The 26,944-nt window shown below is 40.5% G+C and overlaps 1 protein-coding gene across 2 annotated transcripts; it reads left to right on the top strand.

Moving 5' to 3' along the window:
* Window positions 1-380: 380 nt before the first annotated feature.
* On the top strand, window positions 381-13,207 carry LOC146465919 (uncharacterized). 2 transcript variants are annotated; one of them, XM_085128321.1, is made up of 4 exons: window positions 381-519; window positions 10,561-10,926; window positions 11,538-11,864; window positions 12,372-13,190. In XM_085128321.1, the coding sequence occupies exons 1-4, from the start codon at window positions 462-464 to the stop codon at window positions 12,548-12,550; spliced, it is 930 nt and encodes a 309-aa protein (XP_084984447.1). In that variant the 5' UTR covers window positions 381-461; the 3' UTR covers window positions 12,551-13,190. The 2 variants fall into 2 exon arrangements, with proteins under 2 accessions (XP_084984447.1, XP_084984448.1); XM_085128322.1 differs by lacking the exon at window positions 381-519 and adding an exon at window positions 5,588-5,719 and having other exon boundaries at window positions 12,372-13,207.
* The last annotated feature ends 13,737 nt before the right edge of the window (window positions 13,208-26,944 follow it).

The following is a 26,944-nucleotide window of genomic DNA, read 5'->3' as shown; positions in this document are numbered from 1 at the left end:
ATTATTCATTTTCATTTGCTTCATATTTTATACTGTCAATCAATTTAGTTTAACGTAGTTCCGCTATTGCGCAAATTTTTGTCAGCTATATAAGCGTATGTCACAATGTAAATTTTCATTGTACGTGAAGAAGGCTGGTTTGGCCAGCCGAAATATAGTAACCTTTAAACCGTAATTCTACGTTGTATCGGTCTCTGCTTCTTTTATCATCTAGATTAGAACTTCATTCTGAAACTTTCCCTGATCATGGTCCTGCTTTGTTATTCCAAGGTTCAGACCAAAGAAGGAAAAATAAATAATAAACAATCAAATCTTAATAAGCTGTGTGTGTTTTCATGATGGTAATCTAAAAGAACATTGCATGTACGTATTTGCGGTTACCATGGTGACGCACACGTGCCTTTGAGTATAAAGGTAAAGAACGCTCGCAAACTCTCCACTCTTGGATATATCAGCAAAAGATGAAGAATTCTGTCTGTTGCAGCATATGTCTCGCGCTGGTTTGGACTCTGCTGTTAGGTAAGTGAGTAACTGTTGTTGTAACTGTTTTAAATTGTAACGTCTTGCCACAGGGTCAGTCTAAAAAAAATACCCTGGAGAAGGAAGGCCGTGCCTTTCGGAAATATTGACCGTGAAATCAGCCTTGCTTTTCTGTTTTGTTTTAGACTATTTGTTCTACAATTTGTTGCTGATTAGATCCTTTACCACAGGATCCGGTACTTTTGTTTTGTCGCGGTAGTCCTTCCAAAGACAGTTACCGGTTTTTACTGTATATTCAGGTAGTTTCCTGTTTCACTTGTGACATGTTCCCGGACCCGCGGTATTGAAGATAACTTGCGAGTAACGATGTAAAAAAGAAAACAAAATGGAGTGGTGTTATTTCATGTTGTAGGACTAGAAGGTCTTTTCTTACGGGTGACAATTGGATATCAGGAATGAGTAACCGTGCAGTTTTAATTGCTAAATGAATTAGTGAATGATCATCGCAGTTATATATGCAACTTAAGCAGTCGCGAAGAGATCGAAAGCCTGAAAAAATTCAGGCTTGAACGGGATGGTATGTGTTTGTTGTGTGGACAAGGTTACGACCTTGCCGCAATATTGATATTGGCTGAACTTAGCAAATCAAGCCAAATTCCCCCGCTCATTCTCACTTGTCGTGAGTATTTCCGCTTTTACATCCGTTTCCGTAGGGGACCCGTAGGGGGATTTATCACGCAACCTACCCCTCCTGAGTTGTCGAAAAGATGGCTCTCTGGTACACCTCCCTGCCAAGGTTGTATATTCAAGAGATTATTATGTATTTCTCGTGATTCATTTCAGCCCCTATCTTATGGAATTTAGGCGAATGCTGTTATAATTATAAATCGATACCGAAAAGTACAAGGAGTTTATTTCGCTTCCACCTCTTTTACTTCTGTATAGCCTGTACAGCAAGTGTATCTGCGGGCAAAAACTAAAACTGGCAAAAAAAACGCAGGAAAACCACAGAAACGTTTGCCACGCAGGCAGGTTAAAATATCACCAGCAAATTTCAAACTCCCCAAAAATACCCAATTGCTTATATTTCAAACACGGAAAAGGTCTTCGCTCCTCGGATTGTTTGCTTGCATATTCTCACTTAGTGTAACTTACGCTAGAATGTATTCGACGCGTCAGTTAAATTGCTGAAGTTCTTTACTTATCCATGTAAGGGAGGAGATCATAATTCGTTGCCTTGATTGCGAGCGACTTTGAGAAAGTCTAGTGTTTTCGTTGTCGTCGCCGTCAACCCTGCTTAATTAAGTTCCCTTATGATATAATGATTACGACTGAATTTATCCCGTAACAGTAAAACGACCACAGTGGCATCTGATCTTGGTGGATAAAATCCGTGTCATATAAAATTACAGTATCAATATTACATCCAAACACAACTTTTTGGGGGGTTAAATACAAACCCTTTTGGATCGAAGGTTGGCATTAAATTATCATCCGGCCAAGTTTTAAAACTATAAAGATATGTTATCAAGACGAACTCATGATGTTAAAAGAGCAGACGCGGTTTAGGCCGTCCAATAATATAATTGATTAGTTTAAATCATCCAGAGACCTAGAATAAAACCCTTCAGTTGTTATGATTAGTAAACTTTTGAGATTGGCGTCTTTGACATAATATGCACGCGCAAGTAAGTTCAACTTGAACACGAACTTGATGTCCATATATAGACTTTATATTTTGTGTTTTGGTGAGAAATAAGTCGTCTTGAAAGGCTCGAAAATAGATTGTCACATGGTCGGAGTTGGCAGGGAATTCGAGGGAAATGGAAGTGGAAAAAAAACCTTAACTAGTAAAGAAATCGTGTTTGTAGCACGCAAACCTGCCGCGGTGAGGAGGCAGAGCTCGATGGATGTTCAATAAAGAGTGACTTGGATAAGGCAAGCGAGAGGAAGGTCACAAAAACTGCTGTTGTTTGTTTATTTGTATTCGCAATGAAGAAAACTAAGCAGACTGAATAGAAATAAACTAGTTACATTGTGTCTCGTGATCACCTCCCAGAGAAACATCTTTTTACGCGTAAAAAAATAGTAATTATCCTGCGAAATCGCGCCGAATATCGCCTGTTACTTAGTCGACGAAGCCGAGTTGGCTAAAATCAGGGAATATTCTGCAAGATTGACCAGGATAATTGTTTTATTTTTCAACACATTGATAACAAAGTAAAGCTAGGGACGATCTTTATTTTGCCCTATTTTTCTCCTCGACACACAAAATTACTTATATCGCAGGATATCTGTTGACGACGGACGACGAATATCAGTGCACCATGACCATCCGACCATCGTTGGCCAGTGTTACTGTGTGTTGAATACCAACGTGCAGTGTTGAATTGGCTGAAGGTGAAATCACATAACCATTTTTGGTAAACAAGTCGTATTTTGTGATGCTCAAATATTCGATAGACAGTGATGCATGCATGTGACAGGGTTGAAAATGAAAGTGAAAGAAATCGATATCGGTGTACTGTCTTGAGTGGAATTGAGTGTTGGTGTCTTGAGTGGAAAGGATTGCGTTGGCGAAATTAGCTTATTTTGATGTCTTATCGCCAAAGTTAATGATTATTTTACACCTCAGAGGTGTGGCTAGTGGACCGTGCAGTGGCCATGGACGCTAAAGTTGAACTTTGTTCATTCCGATATGTTCGTACGTGAAAAGATTTTGGTTGTCTACCGCAAAATGTAATCTAAGATTGCTTACAAATACAAATGTGCGTGGGAAATCCAAATTTGGAGTATCCTAACCCATTTTTCAACATAGGCCAAAAATGCTAACAAAAACATATAACAAACAAGTTTGTTATGCTTCATAATCATTGCCTCTTGTTAACTATTGACTGTAAAAAGTTTAATTTGAAATGCGATTGATTTAGATGTTAGAATGTTTATTTGGGGAAATCGTTTTATCATAGTTAATAAGAGGCAATGGTTATGAAGCATAACAAACTTCTTTGTTATATGTTTTTGTTAGCATTTTTGGCCTATGTTGAAAAATGTACCATGATGACGCCAATAGGTGGTTTTCACCTCACACATCGTCACGCAAGTGAAAAAATAAATCCTTAACCATTCAATAGATAAAGTCAAGAAATTGATATGTTGTAGAAGAGTGATACATAAACAACGTGTGAAAGCCACAGGGCTGCACGATATCTCCTAATCGAGTTATTCGAGAAAATGCACGACGGAAAATGACAGAGTTTAGTATGGATAGCCTGCGTATCTGGCGGTTTTTATGGGTGGGCTCACCGGAAAGCCGGGCACGAGGGCCAAAACGAGTGGCGAAGCCGCGGGGAAACGGGCCGAGGGCAACGAGGTTCCTCGCGGCGAAGCCGCTCGTTGACGCGGCTTCGCCGCGACTGTCGCGGTTCTCTCCCCATTTCACCCGCAGCTGCACCACTCGTTTTGGCCCGGCTTTCCCGCCCACCAAAACCGCCAGCTACGCAGGCTAAGTATGGACGCCATGTTGGTGCCCCGTCTGATGGGCACCAACATGGCGGCCGGAAACCAGCAAAAACATCTGGAGTTTACCTTGGCTATTTCGAAGCCTTTCTTCTCTCTGCTGAACTTTCACACATTGACATTAACGCTTCTATTACATGTTAGCTGATCAGACCTAAAAAAACACGAGGCGAATCGATGTTTTTTATGTACGTGACATGTTTAGAGCAGCAATCACTGCGCAAAAATCTAAAATTCAAACTGCTCTATTTTCAAAACAAAGAATGCTATCCTGCTGAAAACAAGCAAGCCGATGGAAATTTAGATTTTCTTATATGTGATGAAGATAAAAACCCAAACCCATTCGTTTAGTTACGAATTTCAGTTTTTTATGACGTCATGTGAAACCAAGAATAGGAGTTAGAAAGGGAAGCATGCGCGCTATGTTACAACGCCGGATAAAAAGCCGACGAAGCCGCAGGCCCCGCAAGATTGAGTAGGATAATTGTTTTATTATTCAACACATTGATAACAAAACACAGTCAGTTTACGGATCATCTGTTGACTGCGGAAGACCAATTTTCAGTGCACTATGACCATAAATGGGCAGTGTTTCAATGTGTCGAATAATAGATACAAATACCTGCTCATTGATCATAAGGAATTAATACAGCTTTAACCTAAGCTCGACCTCAATGTTTTGATTCCGAATAAATTAACTCATTCAAAGCACAAGCTTACGCTTGCATTTCGTAATTTCGGCTGTGACAGTCATGGATATTTATGTGGCAAGCTTTCGTTTCCCTTACATGGAGCCATATCTCGAGCCAGCAGTTTACAGAAACAAACAAACAAAAAAACTAAAAAAAACAACAAAGAAACAAGAAGGGGAATCGAGAGAAAAAAAGATGCAGAAAACACCCGGAGAGCGCACGATAGCAATTTTCGTGTCTATGTTTTTTGGTTCATTTGTTTTTGCGCACGGGTGTAATAAGACCAGGGAATTTAGACGAGAGGAGGCATTTCAGGCACGCTGCCCGGATTTTCGAGAGACCATGGATCTAGGCACCTTCCCGAATGTTTGTCGTCTTATTCACTGAAAATAAAACCAGGCAGAGACGGTTATGATTGCCGCGATCCACATACCACCAATAACATGGTACAAACACTGGTTGTTGCTTGGCACCCTAAGTTTACATGTAAACTTAGACGTTTTGACTTCCTCTTGCTTTCCTTGTGACCCCAACTCTCCCACTCTGTTTATCCTGGGGCGATCTAGATTCTGGGAATTTACCGGACGAGGGTTAAAACTAAAAGTAAATATTTCTCAGTATGAGATAAATATCCAAAGCGAGCTCGATTTCTCTTCAAAATCTATTACAAGGGCTCTGATGTTTAGTTTTCACATACATTTTTCATTAATTTATTTTGTTCTGTTTCATGTTCCGAAATCATGGGCTTTAAGACTCCGGAATGTTCCAGCATGTTCCGGGTCGACGGACGGGTCGGAAAATTTACGTCTTGTCAGAGAGTTTTGACAAAAAGCGATTCGGCTAATGACTTTCTGAAGGACCATTCTAAAAATAAATAAAAAATTTCCCTGCAGCAGATAAATGCTCATGATATATCCAACGCGAGATCGATTTGTCTTCAAAATTTATCAGAGCAAGGACGCGAACAGCAATTTCTGAATTGAAGAAAACGATGGATCCTTTGATGATATTTTTCCTGCTGTTTTCTGGTAAGTGATCTCAGTTCACTTTGTCTGAATCCCACGCGCCAAACTGGAACCCAGGATTCTTTTACTACAATACTTGTGTTTAAATTACGGACTTCATTTAACACAACATCATCAGAGGCACGCTGACATTAATTCATAGCAAATTCCTACTTAGTTGAAGTTTTGTAGAAAGTTGTAACGGTTATTCCTTACGGGGAAAACATTGTTTATTGGTACCTTGATTCAACATTAGATACACGAAGGACGCGCTTGCATATACAGGTTGTATCACAGGTCACCAAAGCGTATGTGACACAGGTTACCATGCAAGCGTGATTTAAGAGTTTGTATGGAGTTAAAATTAAATCGAAATTTAGACAACAGTTTTCCCTAAAAAACCCACAAAAAATATACTTAAGTCTTAAAAAGCTTACCCGGTGTGTTTTGCTGTGTTTTCAATGCTCTTCAGTGCTTCCAAACGCTGTTTTGAGCTGTTTATCTCTCAGCAGCTGGTCCACGTGCATCACTGTATTATGTTAATGAAAAGGTAGGAAACTACAAGTCGAATTTCAATGAAATTTGGCCCGTCATTTAAGGAGAGCACTTCGAAAACCTCGCTAAAATTTGCTTGAAACTCAAGCTCTCGCTTACCTGCCTCACCATATGGCAAGAAGGATGATGTGCGGTCCCTCCTGGGTAGCTCATTTACGGAGGAGTTCATTTATTGAGACACAGGCCTTCGTTGAAAACAAAGTTCATTTCAAATCGGGTGCCATTTTTGCCGCCTACCGAGCCGTGTCCCTGGAATGTTGGAACAAACTCACGGTCAAACCTAGGCACGAGTACTAAAATGTGCCTAGCCGGGGAAATCCACGGGAAGCCTTTGGCACGTAACAAACCACACACACCCCCTCCCGGCATGGTAACCCATGTCACATACGCTTTGGTGACCTCTGGTTCTATCGTATGGAACAATGTTTTTTGAAATGAATATGGAGTTGAACATTTGCGGCAAGGTCGTAACATTTGAAGTAGAAAGAACTACAGCACCGGTTAAGAACTAAAGATTATTTCAAAGATTTGACGTTTGCATTTCGTAAATAGATGGAATGGATAGTGGGGATGTTTACCCTGCTAACAGAAGCTAACAGAGGCTTTTACTTTTTATTGCATTGCTCGGCGGCGTAAAAAAGCCAACTACATAGTAGGCGAAATCCCAGAGACGCAAACAACTTCGTACATGAGAATGATGTATTATTCAGTAAGTGACACAGGCATACTCGAAAAAAAATACGAGTGCTGCTATCAGGAGTCGAACCTAAGACCTTCCGATTACTAGTTCGGATGCTCTACCACTGAGCTACATGAGACTCGAGGGAGCTAAGACCATTAAACTAGGTTCATGGGACGAACATCCCGCATACCGCTAGGATTGGAATGTCATGTTTGGCATATGCACAATGGCATAAATGTGAATAAACCTCAAAGGACTTCAATAAACTGCAATGGAATAAACTTCGTACATGCTAAAAAGCTTGCCAGAAAGAAACGCTCTACTAGCAGGGTCAGTAATGCATATTACAATGAGAATTGAGATTTATTTTAGCGGACAATTTTTCAGTTTTCAGGATCATATATAATCTTATATACCAATCGAGTTGTAGGCTCAAATAAAGCGATTTGCGACGCGAAAAATATCTGTTCAGAAGCATTCAATCAATACCCGCTGCAGAAATTCGTTTACGTATTCAATTTTGAAGGAGAGCCTTTGGAAACAGATAAAAGGCTAATTTACAGGTACCGACGAATCGACCGATTTGGACCAATTGGACAAAGAAAATGAAGGATACTTTGCACACGTGGCAGTGCTACATTTTTGTGTCTACGGCTTCTAGAGAAGCGTAGACACTATGTCATCGGGTTGAGTGAAAGAGTGAAAGAGTGTAAGAGTGTAAATGCCACAGGAATCCCAAATGGAATCCTATCGAAAGCCGACGCTAATCCTCGACTGACCGAGATCTAAGCGATTGTACTTCCGGATCAGGACAATGGCGACAATACGGTAAATGATGTTTTCCGATGTTGATTTGCTTTTTACAAATAGTTTACAGTCAACCCAGGTCACGCGTGAACAGTATTTCCAAGAAAGAAATGAACATTCCAATTTCTCTTTGTAATGTCCGACGTGTGAATGGAATGTTGGACATTTCGCCGGAAATCGTTCTGAAAAAGACGCATTAACTGAAAAAAAGATTCAAAATATTTGGGAAACAATTGTTATTCTTGAAATATTCAATTTTGCAATGTAAAGAAAAATTCATAGCTTTATACCGTCAATAAGCTAGGGAAATTTGTACGGGAACTCTGAAATCTCGTTTGCGATTTTCAAAACTGACATGTAAATTTCAAAACTCCGTTCAAATTTCAAAAATATCGTTCACGCGTGACCTGGGTTGACTGTAAGTGATGATTTGAACCAGAATTCTGTAACTTCTGTAATTTTCATCGCAAACGTACCCGAATTTACTGCGAGTGATCGCTTTGAACAAACACGGAGTGTCTTCAAATTTTACATGCGTGTTTGCACGCACGCAAAAAAAACTGAAAGTTTTTTGCCTCTAATAACAAATGCATCGTTTATTTCAATAAAATGTTTTGTTGGAAAAGCTTTTTGTTGATTTTTGTGTCTTTGTCAATTCATATATGCGTTTGAGAAGCGACAGATGCTAGATGCGCAATCAAGGACAATTTGCTTAAGCGGGTTGAAATTTGATATGCCAAAGGTCTTCATCAACAGGCCGTGAATTTTCGGCAATTTTTGCGTTCAAGTGTGTTTTTCGGCAAATGATTAATAGGTAACCATGTTATTTTACGTCAGAAAACATTTGTTTTTAACCGCTCTAGGAAAAAGTTAATTTATGCGAGAACTATGGAAACACGACAGGAGTCAAAGAATGATACTTGCCATTCATAAGTTCAGGATAGATTAATTAATAGTTTCTGTTGCATTTTATACCTTTGCTTTCAATACTTTATGTTTAGAACTCTGCTGCATTGCTTTCAGTACAAAGTTGTGGTTCACGTTGTAAGATTATATAATATATTGTTTATGTTAGAATAAAGTTACAGTTCTCTTCAAACAAAATGTTTGTGGTAAACAATACCAGCTTAATCTCTTCTCACCAGTATTCTGTGCAACATTTTTCAATCATTTTTTTATCTCTATCCTATTTCCACTCCTCCCTCTTCGTTTTCTTTTCAGTCTTATTTCCCTTTTCTTCAATTCTTTTATATCACATTTCTACACCAGTGCTGCAGTAGACACATGCAGTCTGAGACTGCCTATTTTTTTTTAATCAGGTCGATCTGGTCACTGACCCCGCGCTACACCAACAGGAGAAGAAATCGGCCGACAAATTGTGACGTGTAAATTGGCTTATGCGAATGAAACTACTAATGTAAATCCGTACGTGTAAATTAGCACTTTGCTCACGTAAATATGCATTTAAAAGGCCATAAAATAGTCTGGGAATGCAGTAGTCCAGTCCTGATCCCTCCGCTCTCTGTCACGCAACCCACGTGTGTTTTGTATAAATCGGTTCTTGGGTTCCCCTGGTTAATGCGAATAACATTTCGCTTGTGCTATTCATGTCAATTGCTACAATTAAATTTTCCCTTAAAATGGCTTCTTTGTATAAAGTAATCCTGTTTATGAACAACCTTGAACGACTCAAATTAAATGAAATCAATTAACATCCCACCAGGAGCCCACTTAATTAACTCAAATAACATCCTTGCGACATCGGTATTTTCCGGCCCTTTCTTATTTAAATTACCTGCTTATGCAGCGACCTTACGCAATGCCAATGCGAACGTCAAAAAACACAAGAAGGTTCAACTAGCCGATTAATATTTTTAGCATGCTTCTGACGTTATGTATAAACTTTAACGCAAGTGATAAAAAGATAACGTTAGAGATAAGTTACAGATAACGTTAACAGTTATATTTATGTCTCCGATATATCTGTACGAAATTAATGACCCGCCTTGTTATTCAGTTTATACTGCAAAAAGGTTGAATAAACGATCATTATTTATTTATTTATTACCATGGGCACACTACCACGACGGTGAATATTTTTCAGTGCTCAATCAGAACTTTAATATCGCCACTGTTATGTTTCCGTATAATTCGGCCACATTGTTGACGTTGGATCAGTCGATCAGATATTACACTGTAAACGTGAATAAGTTTGTAGTGAAATTTTCCTTGGCTTTGCTGCTAAACAGCCCTATTTTTCTGAGCCGTTCAAAAACACGGTCGTTAGGGCCAGGGGTAAGAGGGAGGGCCAAGGCTGATATGAAACAGTCCGATCGTTACGTTCGTAGGATTTCTATTCGGGGGGAGGGAGGGGGAGGGAGGGGGAGGGCGAGAGCCCCCTTTTTTCTTGTATACTTAGAAAGTTTTTGAAACCGTCTTTGGAATGGTATTATACAATTAATCGTTTTAAAAACCTAGAATGATGAAGCAGAATCTCCGCGAATGTGCGCTCTCGTCACACTTTCTTCGGCCCCCTCTTTCTGGATCTACCCCAGGTGTTTGCTGCCTCAATACAGATAACCATTGTCTCTCCTAGACCGTTATATTATACTCTGCCATTCATTTACTCTATCCACTCCAACTAGGTCTCTGTCCAACGCACCGAGGTCACTCGCTCCCAATATCATCGCCGGACCGTCTAAAAACCAGAACATTTTTATCACAATGGCTGCACTATACATTCAGCTTTTAAGCAATATTGACAAAAATTTTCATACACCCAGAATATCTTTACAATTTATATCACCCTTCTTCCTTTCAGGAATTATAGCAACAGAAACGGCAATAGTCCACACGAACCTGACAGCGTGCTCCCATGGTTTGCTAACCATACCTGTGGAACCCGTGAAGAACGACTTGATTATTGACCTGTACTGGAAATACAGATACTCTGACGGCTCAGAGTGGACCGACGTAGTTTACTGTAACAAGACAATGGCCGGCTGTGGGGTACTGATACCAGTGTTATCAGATGGCACACGAATATCGAGAGGAGCTAATGATCAGAGCTTAACCGTGGAACGCCAAAACACCAGCAGGGAACACATCCAGTTTCAGTTTGAGATTGTCTTGACGGGCCCAAAAGACGAGCCTAAAAGGATTTTTAAAGTGGATTTCACCACTGTCTGTAAGTCTAGTCAAACTGTTGTGGTCTTCAATGTTTACTTAAGCTTGCTCAAGCTGTTGAGGTGTTCTTGCTGGACCCTTACCACGGCCTACCAAAGGTTGAGTCCCTTACGAGTGTTGAAAAATGGCTGTAAATGAAGCCTGTACTTGAAGGAAGGCTCTAACTGGCCCTGTTCCACATACGTCAAAAGTTGTGAATTGTAGACTTATTGCCTGCCAAATGAAAGGGCAGCCTTTCTCAAAGTCCCACTTTCGTGGAGTGTAGTTAGGCGCACACCTTAAAAAAAGTCATCTTTTCGCAAGTCCAACGAACGAGATATATATGAGAAACATTTGCTAGGAAACGAGCGAGATCATTATGCTAAAACAAGAACACGCTGATGTGTTAAACTTAAAGAAGGGGTGACTTGAGGTGGTGTAGGGGATCATCAGTTGTAGCTGTAACTTGTATTTAGTTAACTGTAACCCAAACAGTTTCAATTCATTTGTTTACTTAGCTATAAGCAACAGCAGCTGGCTGATAAGACCAAATATGCCTTATTTTTAGCAAAGCATAATGGACACCAGCTTTGACCTTGCCTAATAATTTCACATCTTCTCTTTTACCTTTAGGTGTGGAGACTAAGATAGATGGTAAACTCAACTTGACCAGGGTTTTGTTTGACATTTACCCACCGAAAAAACTGAAGGAAATATGGCTTAAAGACGCAAACAGAACAGAGTTCGCGTACATCAACACTGAAAGGGGTGCAACTACCGACATGAGAAACAACAACCGGCCAATGCCATCTTTCTGGAGCAGGTTGAAGGTTATAGATCGCTCTTTGATGCTAACTGGAATACAGAAGAAGGATAACGGCATCAAGATGATATGCAGGGCAGAGTTGACAGACATGACAACTAAGAGAGCGACGATCCACATTTTAGTTCATTTTGCAGGTAATTGCTATTTTGTGGTATTTTTGATTTCAGCGAACTCTTTCAAAGTAGACACTCCTGTAAGGAAGACAACCCTCCAAGTCCGACACAATCTGGTCGGCTGGACGATTTTCAAATCCGCATTCAGTCACTTGTCTGCCTGTTACTACAAGCGACTCCCTGTAATTCGGAGTCCTCGAGCCTAGCTCTTTTTGTTCGCCCTGAGAGGTGTCCCGGTAGAGTTCGGCGGGGACCAGTAAAACTGATCCTCTGTTGGGATTTGCACCAGTCAAGTTTAGCAGCACAAGGCAAGTGTAAACAGAACCCACAAGTAGTAATAATAATAATAATAATAATCAATTTATATAGCGCTTTTTATATAATATATAGTACACTAATGATTAAATCCCTTCTAACCAGTATCACCCGTAGCTCTCTCGTTTATCGGCTAATGACTATTATAGCTTCAGCTGAGAAAAAAATGTAACGTACAATGTCTCAAGCCACTGTATTTTGCGTTTCCCATAGGTTCAGGGCCGACCACCCGCCCTCCTTTGAAACCGTTTTCACATTCAATGACTGTGAGTGCATCGCCGTCCAATACAACTGTCAAACCACCCCTATCAGTCGGCAGTACACCAGCTTCTCAAGGACAACTTTGGACAGTTGTTCTGACTGCGGTGGCGTTAGTTTTTGCCTCTATCTGAGGTGACGTGAGACGTCTTAGCCAATCAATATAGCCTTATTTCTACTTTTATGGTAATTATGCGTGTTCACTATTTGTGACTTTTTAGTTTGTAAATTTTGCACCCTGGCCGTGAAAGTTGCTGGCAACGAATGAAGTCAGAGAAAATTTAGTTCGTCAGAAACCGTTGAATTACATAATAGTAGGTAGTTAAAAACATACAAGCACCCATACGGGCGCCATTCACTGCTATTTAACCCAAAATAATTTAAAACAAGAAATGGAATATGTTTTCACTTAGGTAACTTACGTGCAATGTAAATCTACATTTCATTGCTATGGGTGAAGACAACCCTCCAAGATTTGAAGATTAAAATAAAATACAACATTTTTGGTTAAATCCTGTTGTTTAATGTCTCCAGTATACTCTAAGATCTATAAGATGCTAACCTGAGTTTGAAAAACGTCTCGTGTTAAATCGGGGGAATTGGTACGACAGTCTTGGTTTGTAGGTCTACGGCTATTCTTTGTGTGGCATTCCTTCTGGGCATGTGACCAGTGTTTGTACTGAAGTTACCGAGAAATTTTTCCCTTTCCCATCCGTGCAGAAGACTTAGCATTCAACCTTATGATATATATTATAAATCTGTAATTGATTTTAATGTTAGAAAGATGCATGATGTTTAGAACTGGAAAACTTGTGAACATCTCGAAGAAACGAAAATAAAAATGTCAACTTTAAGAAAATAGGTTAGCTGTGTATTTCAAGAGTTTAAAATAAGGAAGTGTTTCTCTGCTAGCTAGGAACCTTGTTGTCGTTTATAATCCAGCCCATATGGACGGCATCTAATTTCAATGCCTTGAATTTGTTTCAATCTTACACTGATCGTATCATTCTAGCCGGATAGTGCGGGGAGGCGCGAGAAGGAACCCCGCGTCTATTTCGGCCCACGCAGAGCCAGTAGCTGAATGGTCCTCTTAGTCCAGGTCCTTATTGAGGAAGACTTGTTGAACTAGTTGAAATAGTGCCCCCTCATCTGATTATTAAAGTTGCCTTTTTGCCACAGTGCCGGCTTTTAAGTTTGTTCGGTTAATGAACCCTTTATTAAGCTTTTAACGCCAATTATATGTAATTTGTTCAGCAATTTACTAACTCAGCTATTATGACACAACAAACAAAGAAACAGCGATCCCAAACCAACGATCCCGCAGTCCTGCATTGGCGAAAGCAAATGACCGTCCATCATGTAGAGGTTTTCAGAAGTTCGTCCATTAATATTGATAATGATGATTATTATAATAATAATAACAACAACAACAACAACAACAACAATAATGATAATAATAATAATAATAATAATAATAATAATAATAATAATAATAATAATAATAATTAATAATAATAATAATAATAATAATAATAATAATGATTGTGTATAAACTTTATTAAAAACGACCATGAGTTACAAAAGGATTTAAAATGTAAAACTCACGTCGCATCTAACAAATTTCTTTGATCGAGAGCGATTAAGAGCGAGAACTGTTGAACTCTGTGTTATGGGCCGTGAAAGTGATCAACTCTAAACACAACCCTACTCACTCCTAAAATATTGTGTACATTTTCAGCAAATATAAAATTCTCGTATTCAAATTCTTGTGAAATAAGGATAAACATGTTCAACGTGAAGCTTTAAAATATTTATAAAAAATATATATTTATTCAATCTGCGTTGAAAAGCAAAGGAAATATTTCCTTCTGATATATATCATACACTAAAATGTGAAAATTCCAAAACCCCTATCAATCCTTAATGTGAAGAATGTTAAACGTTCTAATTCTAAAATCTCGCTAGTTGGTTATCGATTTCAAAGTCGGTATCTGTACTGTGCAGCGATGCTCTTCGCGTACAACCTGAGCCTCTCAAGCAAAGCAGCGCAGACCTCAAGACGGCGAATGAGACCTTGGCGAGAATCCATGACATGATGGTACTATAATCCTCGCCCATCTTGGTTGATAAAAGTTCGGCCAGTCTACTGTGATATCTCATGCATTCACCTGCAATTCCTCCGGTGGTAGTAAATACCAGTGGAGTAAAGGATCCTTGTTCCACTTCTAGCACCCTGCTGAGGTACATTCTCTTCTACTCGCACGAGTAGAAGATCATGCTGGCAGTAGATTTGTTTTGTGGTGACGTAAGGCCTCTATAAGACTTTGCATTCGGATAACAAACCCTAACATCAAAAAAGGCAGAACTTTGCCGCTCCCAGAAGCCACGAGCATGAATGTCGAGCCGGGCACCCGCTATTCTGTTTGTATCGGGTGTCAGCACTTCTCCGTTTCTCTTCTGAAGTACCAGTTTTAGCATTTCGGCTTCCAGATCACGCAGCTCATTATGTCTTTGAATTATGAAGCCTCCACGTCTGCATACCATGGCGTTGTCTACATCAAAAACATCTCCACGCGCACAAGTACGGGGTGTAGCTTATTTGCCAATCATATCTCAAATGAATAGCGTCTTTGAATTCTCTCTTATTAAAACAACGTACTCCTCTAGGTAGGTTCTAGAGCCTAGGACAGCGCCCAGATGCTTCTGGCCTTGCGTAGATACGGAATACTTCCCTTGCCATCCTCTTTCCCCTTTTTAGTAAGTATCCAGCATTTTTTAGCATTCGGATAATATCCTAAGCTAGGTCCCATTTCATTGAGCACATTCCACCACTTCCTCAGCTCTCTCAGAGTACCAGCGCCCGCTCTATCATCAGCATACCAGCATTGCTTTGTAAGGCTTGAGGAATTTAAGCGTGTAATTAACGGTTGGAGGCTAATAGCATAGAGACTCATTGCCAAGGTGTCACCTTGTGTAGCGCCTTCTGCAGATGTCAACTCTTTTCCACCGATGACAAATAAGCGCGCAGGCTTTCTGTAACAATAACACTAATACTAATACTAATACTAATACTAATACTAATACTAATACTAATACTAATACTAATACTAATACTAATACTAATACTAATACTAATACTAATACTAATACTAATACTAATGATAATGATAATGATAATGATAATGATAAGGATAATGATAATGATAATGATAATGATAATGATAATGATAATGATAATGATAATGATAATGATAATGATAATGATAATGATAATGATAATGATAATGATATTAATAATGATAATGATAATGATAATGCAGGAGTGGGCTCCTGGATAATGATATTCTTTAATAAAACCAGCGATTCCGCAGTCCTGCATTAGAGAAAGCAAATCACCGTCCATCATGTAGAAGTTTTCAGGGTTCTAATGTTAATGTAGAGGTGTTCAGGGTTCTAATGTTAATATTTTGGGGTCAGAAATTTCTTCTGGAATAAAGATAAGTTTTGAAAATATTGTTAGTGATTCATTCTTTCGGATTATACTCTAATTTAAGTTGCGTCTGTGTAGTGGCATAAAAGTTTGCTCGAAATTTTTTGACTCGGCTCAGTCAAGGTGATGCTTCCTCACGAAATGAGGTTAAATGTCTTGGTTATTGTATGTGGTGTATAAAACAAATACTGATTTCGTTTTGCCATGGGTCTGTGCGAGCCTGCGGCTTGAAGCTTACTTCTTTGTTCTTACCGTTGACGTCATCTGTGCGTTATCTGATCGAGGGTTTATGATTATCACGTACTTCAAAATTGCGTGAAGCAAGACCCCTTTATGCGGTTTCCTTCACCTGGTAGGACGAGGGGTTTTGTTCAACTACTGAGCTGTTGAAGTCTGAAGCTATGAAAACTCGAAAGCACTCACTAATCTACGTTTACTACTAGTTACTAGGAATAGCTGTATCATCACTTTAATTTGCTTCCAAACAATGCGGAAAGTCAGCGCATTTCGATTGGAACAAGGCTCGATTCACAGCGTGGGAAAATGAACCCGCGCTTCAACCCAGCGGCGGAAGTCCGGTCTAGATGAGAACTTCATTCTGAAACTTTCCCTGATTATTTTCCTGGTTCGTTATTCCAAGGTTAAGACCAAAGAAGGACACAATAAATGATAAGCAATCAAATCTCAATAAGCTGTGTGTATTTTCGTCTTCGGTTACCATGGTGACGCACACGTGCCTTTGAGTATTAAGGTAAAGAACGCTCGCAAACTCTCCACTCTTGGATATATCAGCAAAAGATGAAGAATTCTGTCTGCTGCAGCATATGTGCCGCGCTGATTTGGACTCTGCTGTTAGGTAAGAGAGTTATATTCAGGTAACTGTTGTTGTAACTGTTTTAAATTGTAACGTCATGGTCAGTCTCAAACATACCCTGAAGAAGCCGTGCCTTTCGGAAATATTGACCGTGAAAACAGCCTTGCCATTCTTTTTTTTTAGACTATTTGTTCTACAATTTGTTGCTGATTAGATCCTTTACTACAGGATCCGGTACTTTTGTTTTGTTGCGGTAGTCCTTCCAAACAAATTTACCGGTTTGTACTGTATGTTAAGGTAGTTTCCTGTTTCACCTGTGACATGTTCCCGGACCCGCGGTATTGAAGATGATTTACGAGTAACGATGTAAATAAGAAAACAAAATGGAGTGGTTTTATTTCATGTTGTGAGACTAGAAGGTCTTGTCTTACGGGTGACAATTGGATATCAGGAATGAGTAACCGTGCAGTTTTAGTTGCTGAATGAATTAGTGAATGATCATCGCAGTTATATACGCAACTTTAATTAAGCAGTTGCGAAAAGAAAGCCTGAAAAAAATTCAGGCTTGAACGGGATTCGAACCCAAGACCTCTGCGATATCGGTGCAGTGCTCTACCAGTTTAGCTGTCAGGCCAACTGGGAGCTGGTCATTTTGTGAATTCGTATTATACCCATAGAGGTGATGAGATGAAACACCGATGAAAGTGAATATATGAAAATTTATATATTTGAACGGCTGAAGAAAGAATGAATAAGTGTTTAGTTCACTGGCGGGCTAACATATCAATATCTTGAAATCTCACCTGCATGATCTTTTTATAACTGTGTGATATGGTCTGATATGCACTCTTTGATATGTATCTGAGTATTTGTCTTGGAAGGAAAATGTTTATCTTCTGATTTTGGGAAAGAAGTATTGTTACATTAAGTCTCGACAGAAAGTTGTCGTAACTTGGCATGTTACTGAATCAGCGCTGAATTTGAATGTTTACAGTGTTACGTTCATAAAAAAAGTACTTTTATTTGTGGTATGTATTTGTTGAGTGTTGGGTGAACTTAGCAAATCAAGGGAAATTTCCCCGCCCATTCTCACTTGTCGTGGCTATTTCCGCTTTCACATTCGTTTCCGTAGGGGACCCGTAGGGGGATTTATCACGCAACCAGCACCTCCTGAGTTTGCGAGATGGCTCTCTGGTACCCCTCCCTGCCGGTATTTCCCTTGATTCATTCCAGCCCCTATCTTATGGAATTTAGGCGCAGGTTGTCGTAACTATAACTCGATACCGAAAATCACAAGGAATGTTATTTTTCTCAACTAACTTGGCCTTTTTACTATAATTTCACAAATTATAGAACTTATGTAAAAAATATCCATAGTTATAATACTCGATCTTCTTTCAATAATGCTTTGGCTGTGCCGAAATGCCGCTCAAACGCGGGTCTCCGAACATTTCATGTGAGTGTGACTAATTGTGACGACGGGTTTTTCCTCGTGGGGACGGAGTTTTCCTTGCTCGAGCGCACGGGAGGGACAAATGGAACTTCAACGGCGACTTGACAATAACGGGGGGAATTAGCTTGAGAGCACTCGCTCGCTAGCAAGACAGAGCTCGTCACAACTCTTAGGTACAGGGATCTAGCCAACTGGAACTCGACGAACAGCAGAGAATAGACAATCTTCTTCAATCCAGCATAGGTTTATTCAGCACTGCGTTTCTAACCTTGATGTAAACAGGACGTTATCTTGAATGTAACCACGATGTAACCCATTTACAATTGTACGCCTAGTGCTTATATACTTACTGATTACAAAAGGTTAAAGTACTTTCTTTTGTTCAAGACGCTTGCATGTTGTAATCGCACGAGGGTACAACAGACAAAGTCACTTACGAATATATTATTTTCACGTGCGTGTAATTGTTGAGAGTTCCTTATAAGGAGAGTACTTTTCCGGACTATATCCGTAACAAAGGAAACTGAACTTTGATTGCGGAAACTAAGCATACATCAAAAGAATTGCTGACTCGTAAGATTATAGCACAAAGGTTAAGACCTCGCGTGATCGAGCAAAGTACATGAGCCACGTACAATGAACTCTTACCCGTGTACAAGCCAGCTGTTAACTAGAATAAATTAAAATAAGAACTCTTTGTTTGAAAACCCTATGCCGAATTGGAATGAAACCGAATGATTAAAAGCCAAAATCACATAAGATAAACAGCTAAATATGAAGCAGCAAAAGCGAAAACAAGTAAAATATCGAACGATGACACACAAATCACTACGGTTGTCAATACAACCGAGAATGTTCACTTCTTGTGTCCAGATATAAGTTGATTAAATATTCTATTCAAAATCTCAAAGCTATTGTGACCACCTGATTATGTATTCTATTCCAAATGCAAAGCTATTGAAACGCGCTTGCTAAACGTATTAAAGTGAAACGCGAAATCTCTCGTAACAACCGTCCTTCCTTAAATCGAGGCGTCCTCGCCGAGCAAAATAAGTAACAATTAAGTTATTCTCTAAAAGCGAACAAATGAATGGCAATTCCAGTAAATATGAATGGCTTAATACTAAGCATGGCTAAATATGGTTTGTTTTTACGCGTGCTGAAAGATCCAATAGTACAATTCGTTATTCAGTAACGAGGGCCTCAAAACTATAGCAACTACAACAAGCTATTGATTTTCTCTCCTAACATATCTCTCTCCTTAAATCTCGACGTCCTCGTCGAGCAAAAATAAGTAACACAAGGTACTTTCCTTTGTACGTTTTTCTACGTATTTCTTCTTTATGTAACGCATAATGGTCTAAATAATCCTTAATCTTTGGAACGAACTTTTTCTTCTTCTCTGACAGGAGAGCGAGTAATGAAAATAATCGTAATTATAATACGTGGTATAACATTTCTGAAACAAACTATGATTCTCTGATAAATAGGCTACCTTACAAGGGTATTTATCGTCTCCCTACTTCGAACAGCTATCTTTTATAACTGGTACATGTCCATTGTTTATACGTTCAACGTTGGGCTTGGTTTTATCTTTAACTCATCTTTGGGCAAATCCTGAGCAACGGTTATCAGGCGTTCATGGACCAAGTCTCTGAGGGTAGTCTCTTCCTGTATTCTAACACCGTCTGGAACTGCATATTCGGAATCGTTGAAGATGTCTACGGCGGTTTGTTTACTCTTTAACGGTACTCTGCAGGATTTCGGGGCATCGAGATTATCTCGTGTAACTTTATAAGGTTCGTTGTGGTTGAATGGGTCAATTGTGTGGACTGATACACCTGCGTTACCTCGTTCAGCGTTTTCATTTATGGCATCGTGAAAAACACAGGACTTTCGGGCCGTCTGGACAGCGGGCTTGTTGCTTTCCTGCATAACTGTAGGGGATACTGTTAATAGGTACAAAACGAAACAGACCCATAACAGGAGGGAGTAATGAGATACTCTCTTCTTTCCGTTTTGGCTTTCGTGGACTCCGTTTGGACTATGCATCTTGGGGTGAGGTTCTAGGTCAGCTTTTGTAGAGGTCTGTCTTCCTACAGATGTTGGAGAAAAGAAGGTTCCTAGAACAGGCAGATTGGAGCTGTGCTTTCGAGTCTTTTTGGCGTCTGTGGATCTTTTGAAGGTGATGTTGTTGTTGTCTAGGTCAATCAAGGCTCGGTTCTGCTGTAAAAAATCTCGGCCAAGGATAGCATCATAGGCAAGGTTCTGCATGACGTGAAAATCACAGACAAACTCATGTCCACTCAGCTCGATAGGTACGGCAATCTTTCCTAATACTGGAACACGCTCTCCATTGACTGTCTGGATCGACGGTAGGATGCCATCTGTCATCTTAGGCGAAAACGAGCCATAAATCTTCTGGAGAAACTTTTCGTCTATTACTGATAAACACGCACCAGTGTCCACGAGTAACTGAACTGCTTCACCTGCAATTACACCGCTGATGGTCAGATCACTGGAATGGAGACTTGCATCTGAGTGAGGCAATCTTTTCTGTACTTTCCCTGGACTACTTCTTGTTGCTGTGCTGACCCACACCTGTTCGGCTAAACTGTCACCTCGCTGTGACATCTCTTTGTTGGGAGTGCAATCTTGGACTTGTAAGGCTCCTGTCTTTAAACTACCTTGATCTAGGTCAGAGGAGATCGCGTCTACGCAATCTTCCAGCTCGGTACCAATGGGCTGTGCTGTAGTTGCGTTTGGAATATTAACGATCTGTGGGCTCAGCGTTTTGTCTTCAGTTGCCGTTGTAGGCTGCGACTGTTTTATTGCGCGTAGGAATAAGTCAAATGCTGGCTTGAATTCCACAGGGATATTTGAAGCATCGGATCCTTGGTCTGTTATTGGCTCAGGGGTAGCTTGATTGTTGTTCGGTACTGGAAACTTTTCACTTGCCACTGTTGCTGAAGGTTTGGCCTGTTGCGGTTTCCGGTTGCTAGGCGACATTACCGCGTGCTGTGTTGCGACCTTCTCATGCAAATTTGTTGGACAACGAACCATCCTTTGTCTGCGGCTCGGCTTTATTGCAGAAATCACGTTATTTTCACGGTGAAGCGGCGTGGATCTCCGAGCGAAATACATCTGTTCAGAGTGGCTTGGCGTTAAGTGGCCTACAAACTCCTCATCGTACAGGTCATCATCAAGGACTGCCAAACGCTGTTCTCGTCGATTGGTTTGAGAATAATTTCTATAATTATCTCTTGGTTGATTATAATTCGAATTCAGTGAATAATTTGGCCTGGGCGACTGTTGTGGTTGCTGTGGAGCTGTTCGCGAAGCAGTATTTCGTCGTTCTGGACAGCTAGTTTGTAAATGGCCAACTCTTCCACAAGTGAAACACACGGGACGACCGTCGCGGGTTCTCTCTCTGGGTTGTTCGGCGCGCGGTGGTTGTTGGCGACGAGCGAGACCGCGTATCCTGGCATCCATTTCTCGTCCAAGATTCTGGATCATCTCTTTTAATTGTTGAAATTCGCTTCTTGTCTTGTGTATTGCTCCAGAGTGTTCGCCAGAAGGTTCGTTCAGTGCAGCAACAACTGAGGTTGAGGTTTGTGGTCTCTGAGACAATTTTTCCAACAAGGTTTCGACCCATGCAGGCGGGTTTTCCGACTTTACGGGAACAGAACTGGGAGCGCTATCGGAGAGTGCAGCAACCGGTATGGTCTTCTGTCCGCTTGTAACACCCAGTTTACTTGCCAAGTCATCTATTTTGGCCATTAAAGGTCGTAAAGCATCGCTCGTTGACGTTGTATTACCCGCATTCGCGGCCAGGAGAGTATGGGCAAACTTCGAGAGGTCGTGGATTGGATTGGCCACGCCAGGTTCCGGGGCAGTTGCCATAGTGGTTTTTACAGCAGATGTAAGTCTGGCGATCTCTTCGGCTTCGCGGAACGTTTTCGGTTGTCTTAAAAGGACAGTTTCTCGTAGTTCGGGCCTCAGACCACGAACAAAATGCCTCATCTTGTCTGCATCAGCGATATTCAACCTTCGGAACTTGTTCGTCAAATCGGTTAAGTACGTATCGAGTGGTTCGAAGGCACCTTGTTGTCGAGTAGAGATCGATTGCCACGTAATCCAACTCTGGTTGTCATTGGAAAATCGCTCTCTCAGTTCATCGCGTAATTGTGCGAAAGTTCCTTTGCGATCTGCGGGCAGAGAATAAAAGAAATCTTCCGCGGGTCCTGCGAGATTCAAGACTAACTCAGCAACGGCTGTGGGACTCGCGATATCAATCCGCCTTAAGTTTAAATAATATTCTACTTTGTCGAGCCATCTATTGACATCTTCGGAATCAAAACCGTGAAAAGGAACAGGTCTCCGCGTCGCGGCGGACTCAGGGATCGGCGCTTGTTCCATGGCTCGATTTGTCCGGTTTTGCTGAATTTGTTGTTGTTGTAATTGCGCTTGGATGGAGGCCATCTGATCCTGTATATGGTGAGCAAATGCAGGATCCATAGTTTCTAAATTATCTTCGCTACTATTACTAAACTCGTCTTCACTGATACTGGATTCGAGAGAGCCGTCACTAAGGTTGTCTCTGTCGCTTGATTCTCGGCGAGAAACTAACTTCACCAAATCCGCGGGTGAATTGATAACGGGAGGCTGTGAAGGCGTAGACTTTTGCCGATTTTCTTCGCCCTCTCTTGGTGCTTCTAAATCGTCAGAATCGGAAATGTTCTCTACTTGTAATGCGATGCGGGCCGGACCGGCCTTTTGGGGCGTTCTGTACACAAAGGACTGTAAATCTGCGGGATCAAATTCGGGCGAATCAGGCGGATTCGTGGGACTCGCGGCTTCTCGTACACTTGGGTAGACTAAGGATTCACTGCTTGAATCAAGGCTGATATCGAGGGGTTCGCGTGTAGTAACGTCTGCTTGACCGAGCGTGGAAAAGGCTGTGGAGCTTCGAGGATGTGGTACGGTTCTATAATTCAATATACTGGGACACGCGCTGTCTTCTGGTAACTCGTCGTCGCTTGGAGATACTTGAAAAGGTAACTCTTCGAACAAGGCACTGATCTCCTCTTGCGATAAATCGACTTGAACGTAACTGTTTACTTTAATTTTAGGCGTACTTGAATGATATACAGGATTACTTCGTAAATTATATCTAGGCAATGTTTTTCGTATAACTTTCTTCACTGACTTCATAGGATTACAAATGGCATAAAAATTACTCACGGTACTTGAACGGCGCTTGTAATCTTGTTCGGCGTTCAAGGGGTTACATCGCTTGCTGTCCTGTTGGACTGGAACTTGGCGTTTTCGTTTCTTCTTCGGCGGCTTCGCGACGATCCAGTTAGCCCCACTCTTCTCCACCTACTGTGACGACGGGTTTTTCCTCGTGGGGACGGAGTTTTCCTTGCTCGAGCGCACGGGAGGGACAAATGGAACTTCAACGGCGACTTGACAATAACGGGGGGAATTAGCTTGAGAGCACTCGCTCGCTAGCAAGACAGAGCTCGTCACAACTCTTAGGTACAGGGATCTAGCCAACTGGAACTCGACGAACAGCAGAGAATAGACAATCTTCTTCAATCCAGCATAGGTTTATTCAGCACTGCGTTTCTAACCTTGATGTAAACAGGACGTTATCTTGAATGTAACCACGATGTAACCCATTTACAATTGTACGCCTAGTGCTTATATACTTACTGATTACAAAAGGTTAAAGTACTTTCTTTTGTTCAAGACGCTTGCATGTTGTAATCGCACGAGGGTACAACAGACAAAGTCACTTACGAATATATTATTTTCACGTGCGTGTAATTGTTGAGAGTTCCTTATAAGGAGAGTACTTTTCCGGACTATATCCGTAACAAAGGAAACTGAACTTTGATTGCGGAAACTAAGCATACATCAAAAGAATTGCTGACTCGTAAGATTATAGCACAAAGGTTAAGACCTCGCGTGATCGAGCAAAGTACATGAGCCACGTACAATGAACTCTTACCCGTGTACAAGCCAGCTGTTAACTAGAATAAATTAAAATAAGAACTCTTTGTTTGAAAACCCTATGCCGAATTGGAATGAAACCGAATGATTAAAAGCCAAAATCACATAAGATAAACAGCTAAATATGAAGCAGCAAAAGCGAAAACAAGTAAAATATCGAACGATGACACACAAATCACTACGGTTGTCAATACAACCGAGAATGTTCACTTCTTGTGTCCAGATATAAGTTGATTAAATATTCTATTCAAAATCTCAAAGCTATTGTGACCACCTGATTATGTATTCTATTCCAAATGCAAAGCTATTGAAACGCGCTTGCTAAACGTATTAAAGTGAAACGCGAAATCTCTCGTAACATAATATCGTTTGTATTGTGCTGCATAGCAATACTTAACTTTGTTTTCACGATGATATTTTTATATTTGATCAATTACAAATAGGCTTTACCATTTCCTCATATTATTATGATTTCCGGCCTACAATGTAAACTACTGGGTCTACCAGTAATGCAAGCCAATAAAGTTTATTTATAGTTATTTTGCGATATCCGGCCTACATCAAAAGTTTAAATTACTGAGATTAAGGTCTGTGCACTGTATATGTATACCTTGTACAGCGATCTGAGGTAACAAAGAACCGAACGAAGAATGTCTTGTAAAGGACGCCGCATGATTTGCTCGAAAGAACAGATTGCAAACGCTTGAGATGCAGCTCATAAAGTTGGTTTTTGAAATAACTGTACTTGCAACATAGTGAAAGCGACGCATGGCGAATTTGAAAGTGACCGTGTACGAAAACGCGTTCCACTGTGGTCTCTTTGCGTGTCATTTCTTTTTTCGCGAATGACAATGCCTTCTGCATTCCCCAAATCAACATCTTTTGAGATTGGCGTCTTTGACATAATACGCACGCGCAAGTAAGTTCAACTTGAACACGAATTTGATGTTCATATATAGACTTTATATTTTGTGTTTTGGTGAGAAAAGAGCCGCCTTGAAAGGCTCGAAAATGGATTGTCACAAAGTCGCAGTTGGTAGGGAATTCGAGAGAAATGGAAGGGGAAAAAACCTTAAATAGTAAAGAAATCGCGTTTGTAGCACGCAAACCTGCCGCGGTGAGGAGGCAGAGCCCGATGAGTTGGATGTTCAATAAAGAGTAACTCGGATAAGGCAAGCGAGAGGAAGGTCACAAAAATTGCTGTTGTTTGTTTATTTGTATTCGCAATGAAGAAAACTAAGCAGACTGAATAGAGATAAACTACATTGTGTCTCGTGATCACCTCCCAAAGAAACATCTTTTCAGGTGTAAAAAATTAGCAGTTATCCAGCGAAATCGCGCTGAATATCGCCTGATACTTAGTCGACGATGCCGTAGGCCGAGGTGGCTAAAATCAGGGAATATTCTACAAGATTGACCAGGATAATTGTTTTATTTTTCAACACATTGATAACAAAGCGCAGCTAGGGACGATCTTTATTTTGCCCCATTTTTCTCCCCGACACACAAAATTACGTATATCGCAAGATATCTGTTGACGACGTTCGACGAATATCAGTACACCATGACCATCGTTGGGCAGTGTAACGATGTGCTGTATGTGTTGAATACCAACGTGCAGTGTTGACTGAAGGTGAAATCACATAACCATTTTTGGTAAACAAGTCGTATTTTGTAATGCTCAAATATTCGATAGACAGTGATGCATGTGACAGGGTTAAATGAAAGTGAAAGAAATCGATATTGGTGTACTGTCTTGAGTGGAATCGGGTATTGGTGTCTTGAGTGGAAAGGATTGCGTTGGCGAAATTGGCTTATTTTAATGTCTTATCGCCAAAGTTAATGATTATTTTATACCTCAGAGGTGTGGCCGGTGAACGGTGCAGTGGCTATGAGTGCTAAAGTTAAACTTTGTTCATTTACACGTTCGTACGTGAAAAATTTTCGGTTGTCTGCCTCAAAATGTAATCTAAGATTGCTTACAAAAACAAATGTGCGCGGGAAATCCGAATTTGGGGAACCCTTTTTGTTCTTAAGTGATGCACAGAGAGCTGCCTCCGCAAACAAAGAGCAAGGGATATTTTCACGTACACTGTAGTACGTTATATTTTTTGCCCACGTTCTCTCACTTCAGCTAGAGCCTTATCCGATCATATTTTCAAAGTGGAATTTTTCAACACAGTAAAGCAATTGGTAGGGAAGTCATGTCTTCCCCCGATTTTACGAGTTAACAATTGTCACACCTTTGGGCATACATTCGATTTTACCGATCCAGGTATGACCAGCAAAGCCTATGACGGTGCATCTTGGCACAAAGGCTATATAAACTAGTATACCGGAACGGCAGTGAATGCTGCCTTGGGGAGGCAGGTGACTGCTGTTATGATGGGAATAAGAAGGGGAGGTTGAAAGAGTTGAAAATGACCCATGGTGCTCATTTGAAACCGGAAAACACAGTGATGACAAGAAACGTGTAAAACAACGGAAATGTGTATTTAATGACATGTTGAAAGTACAAAGGAAACAGAACTTACAATTGTATTTGTTTGAAACTGTTAAATATACAATAAATTGTAGTGTGATTTTACTTAACGGCGGAACAGACTTCTGAGTTATACTTACTGTTACTAAGTAGTGAGCGTTTCTAGAACGCCCTCTATTAGAGTGATTACATAAAACCTGTGAAACAGCTACATACAAGGCTAAAAATATCGGACATTTGAAATGTTGTTTCCTGTTGCACTTGTTTATTT

The sequence above is a fragment of the Pavona decussata genome, unplaced genomic scaffold, assembly GCF_977016875.1.
Source record: "Pavona decussata unplaced genomic scaffold, jaPavDecu1.1 SCAFFOLD_155, whole genome shotgun sequence".
NCBI lineage: Eukaryota > Metazoa > Cnidaria > Anthozoa > Scleractinia > Agariciidae > Pavona > Pavona decussata.
The sequence above is the reverse complement of the archived record's forward strand: the minus strand, read 5'-3'. Positions and strand labels throughout refer to the sequence as shown.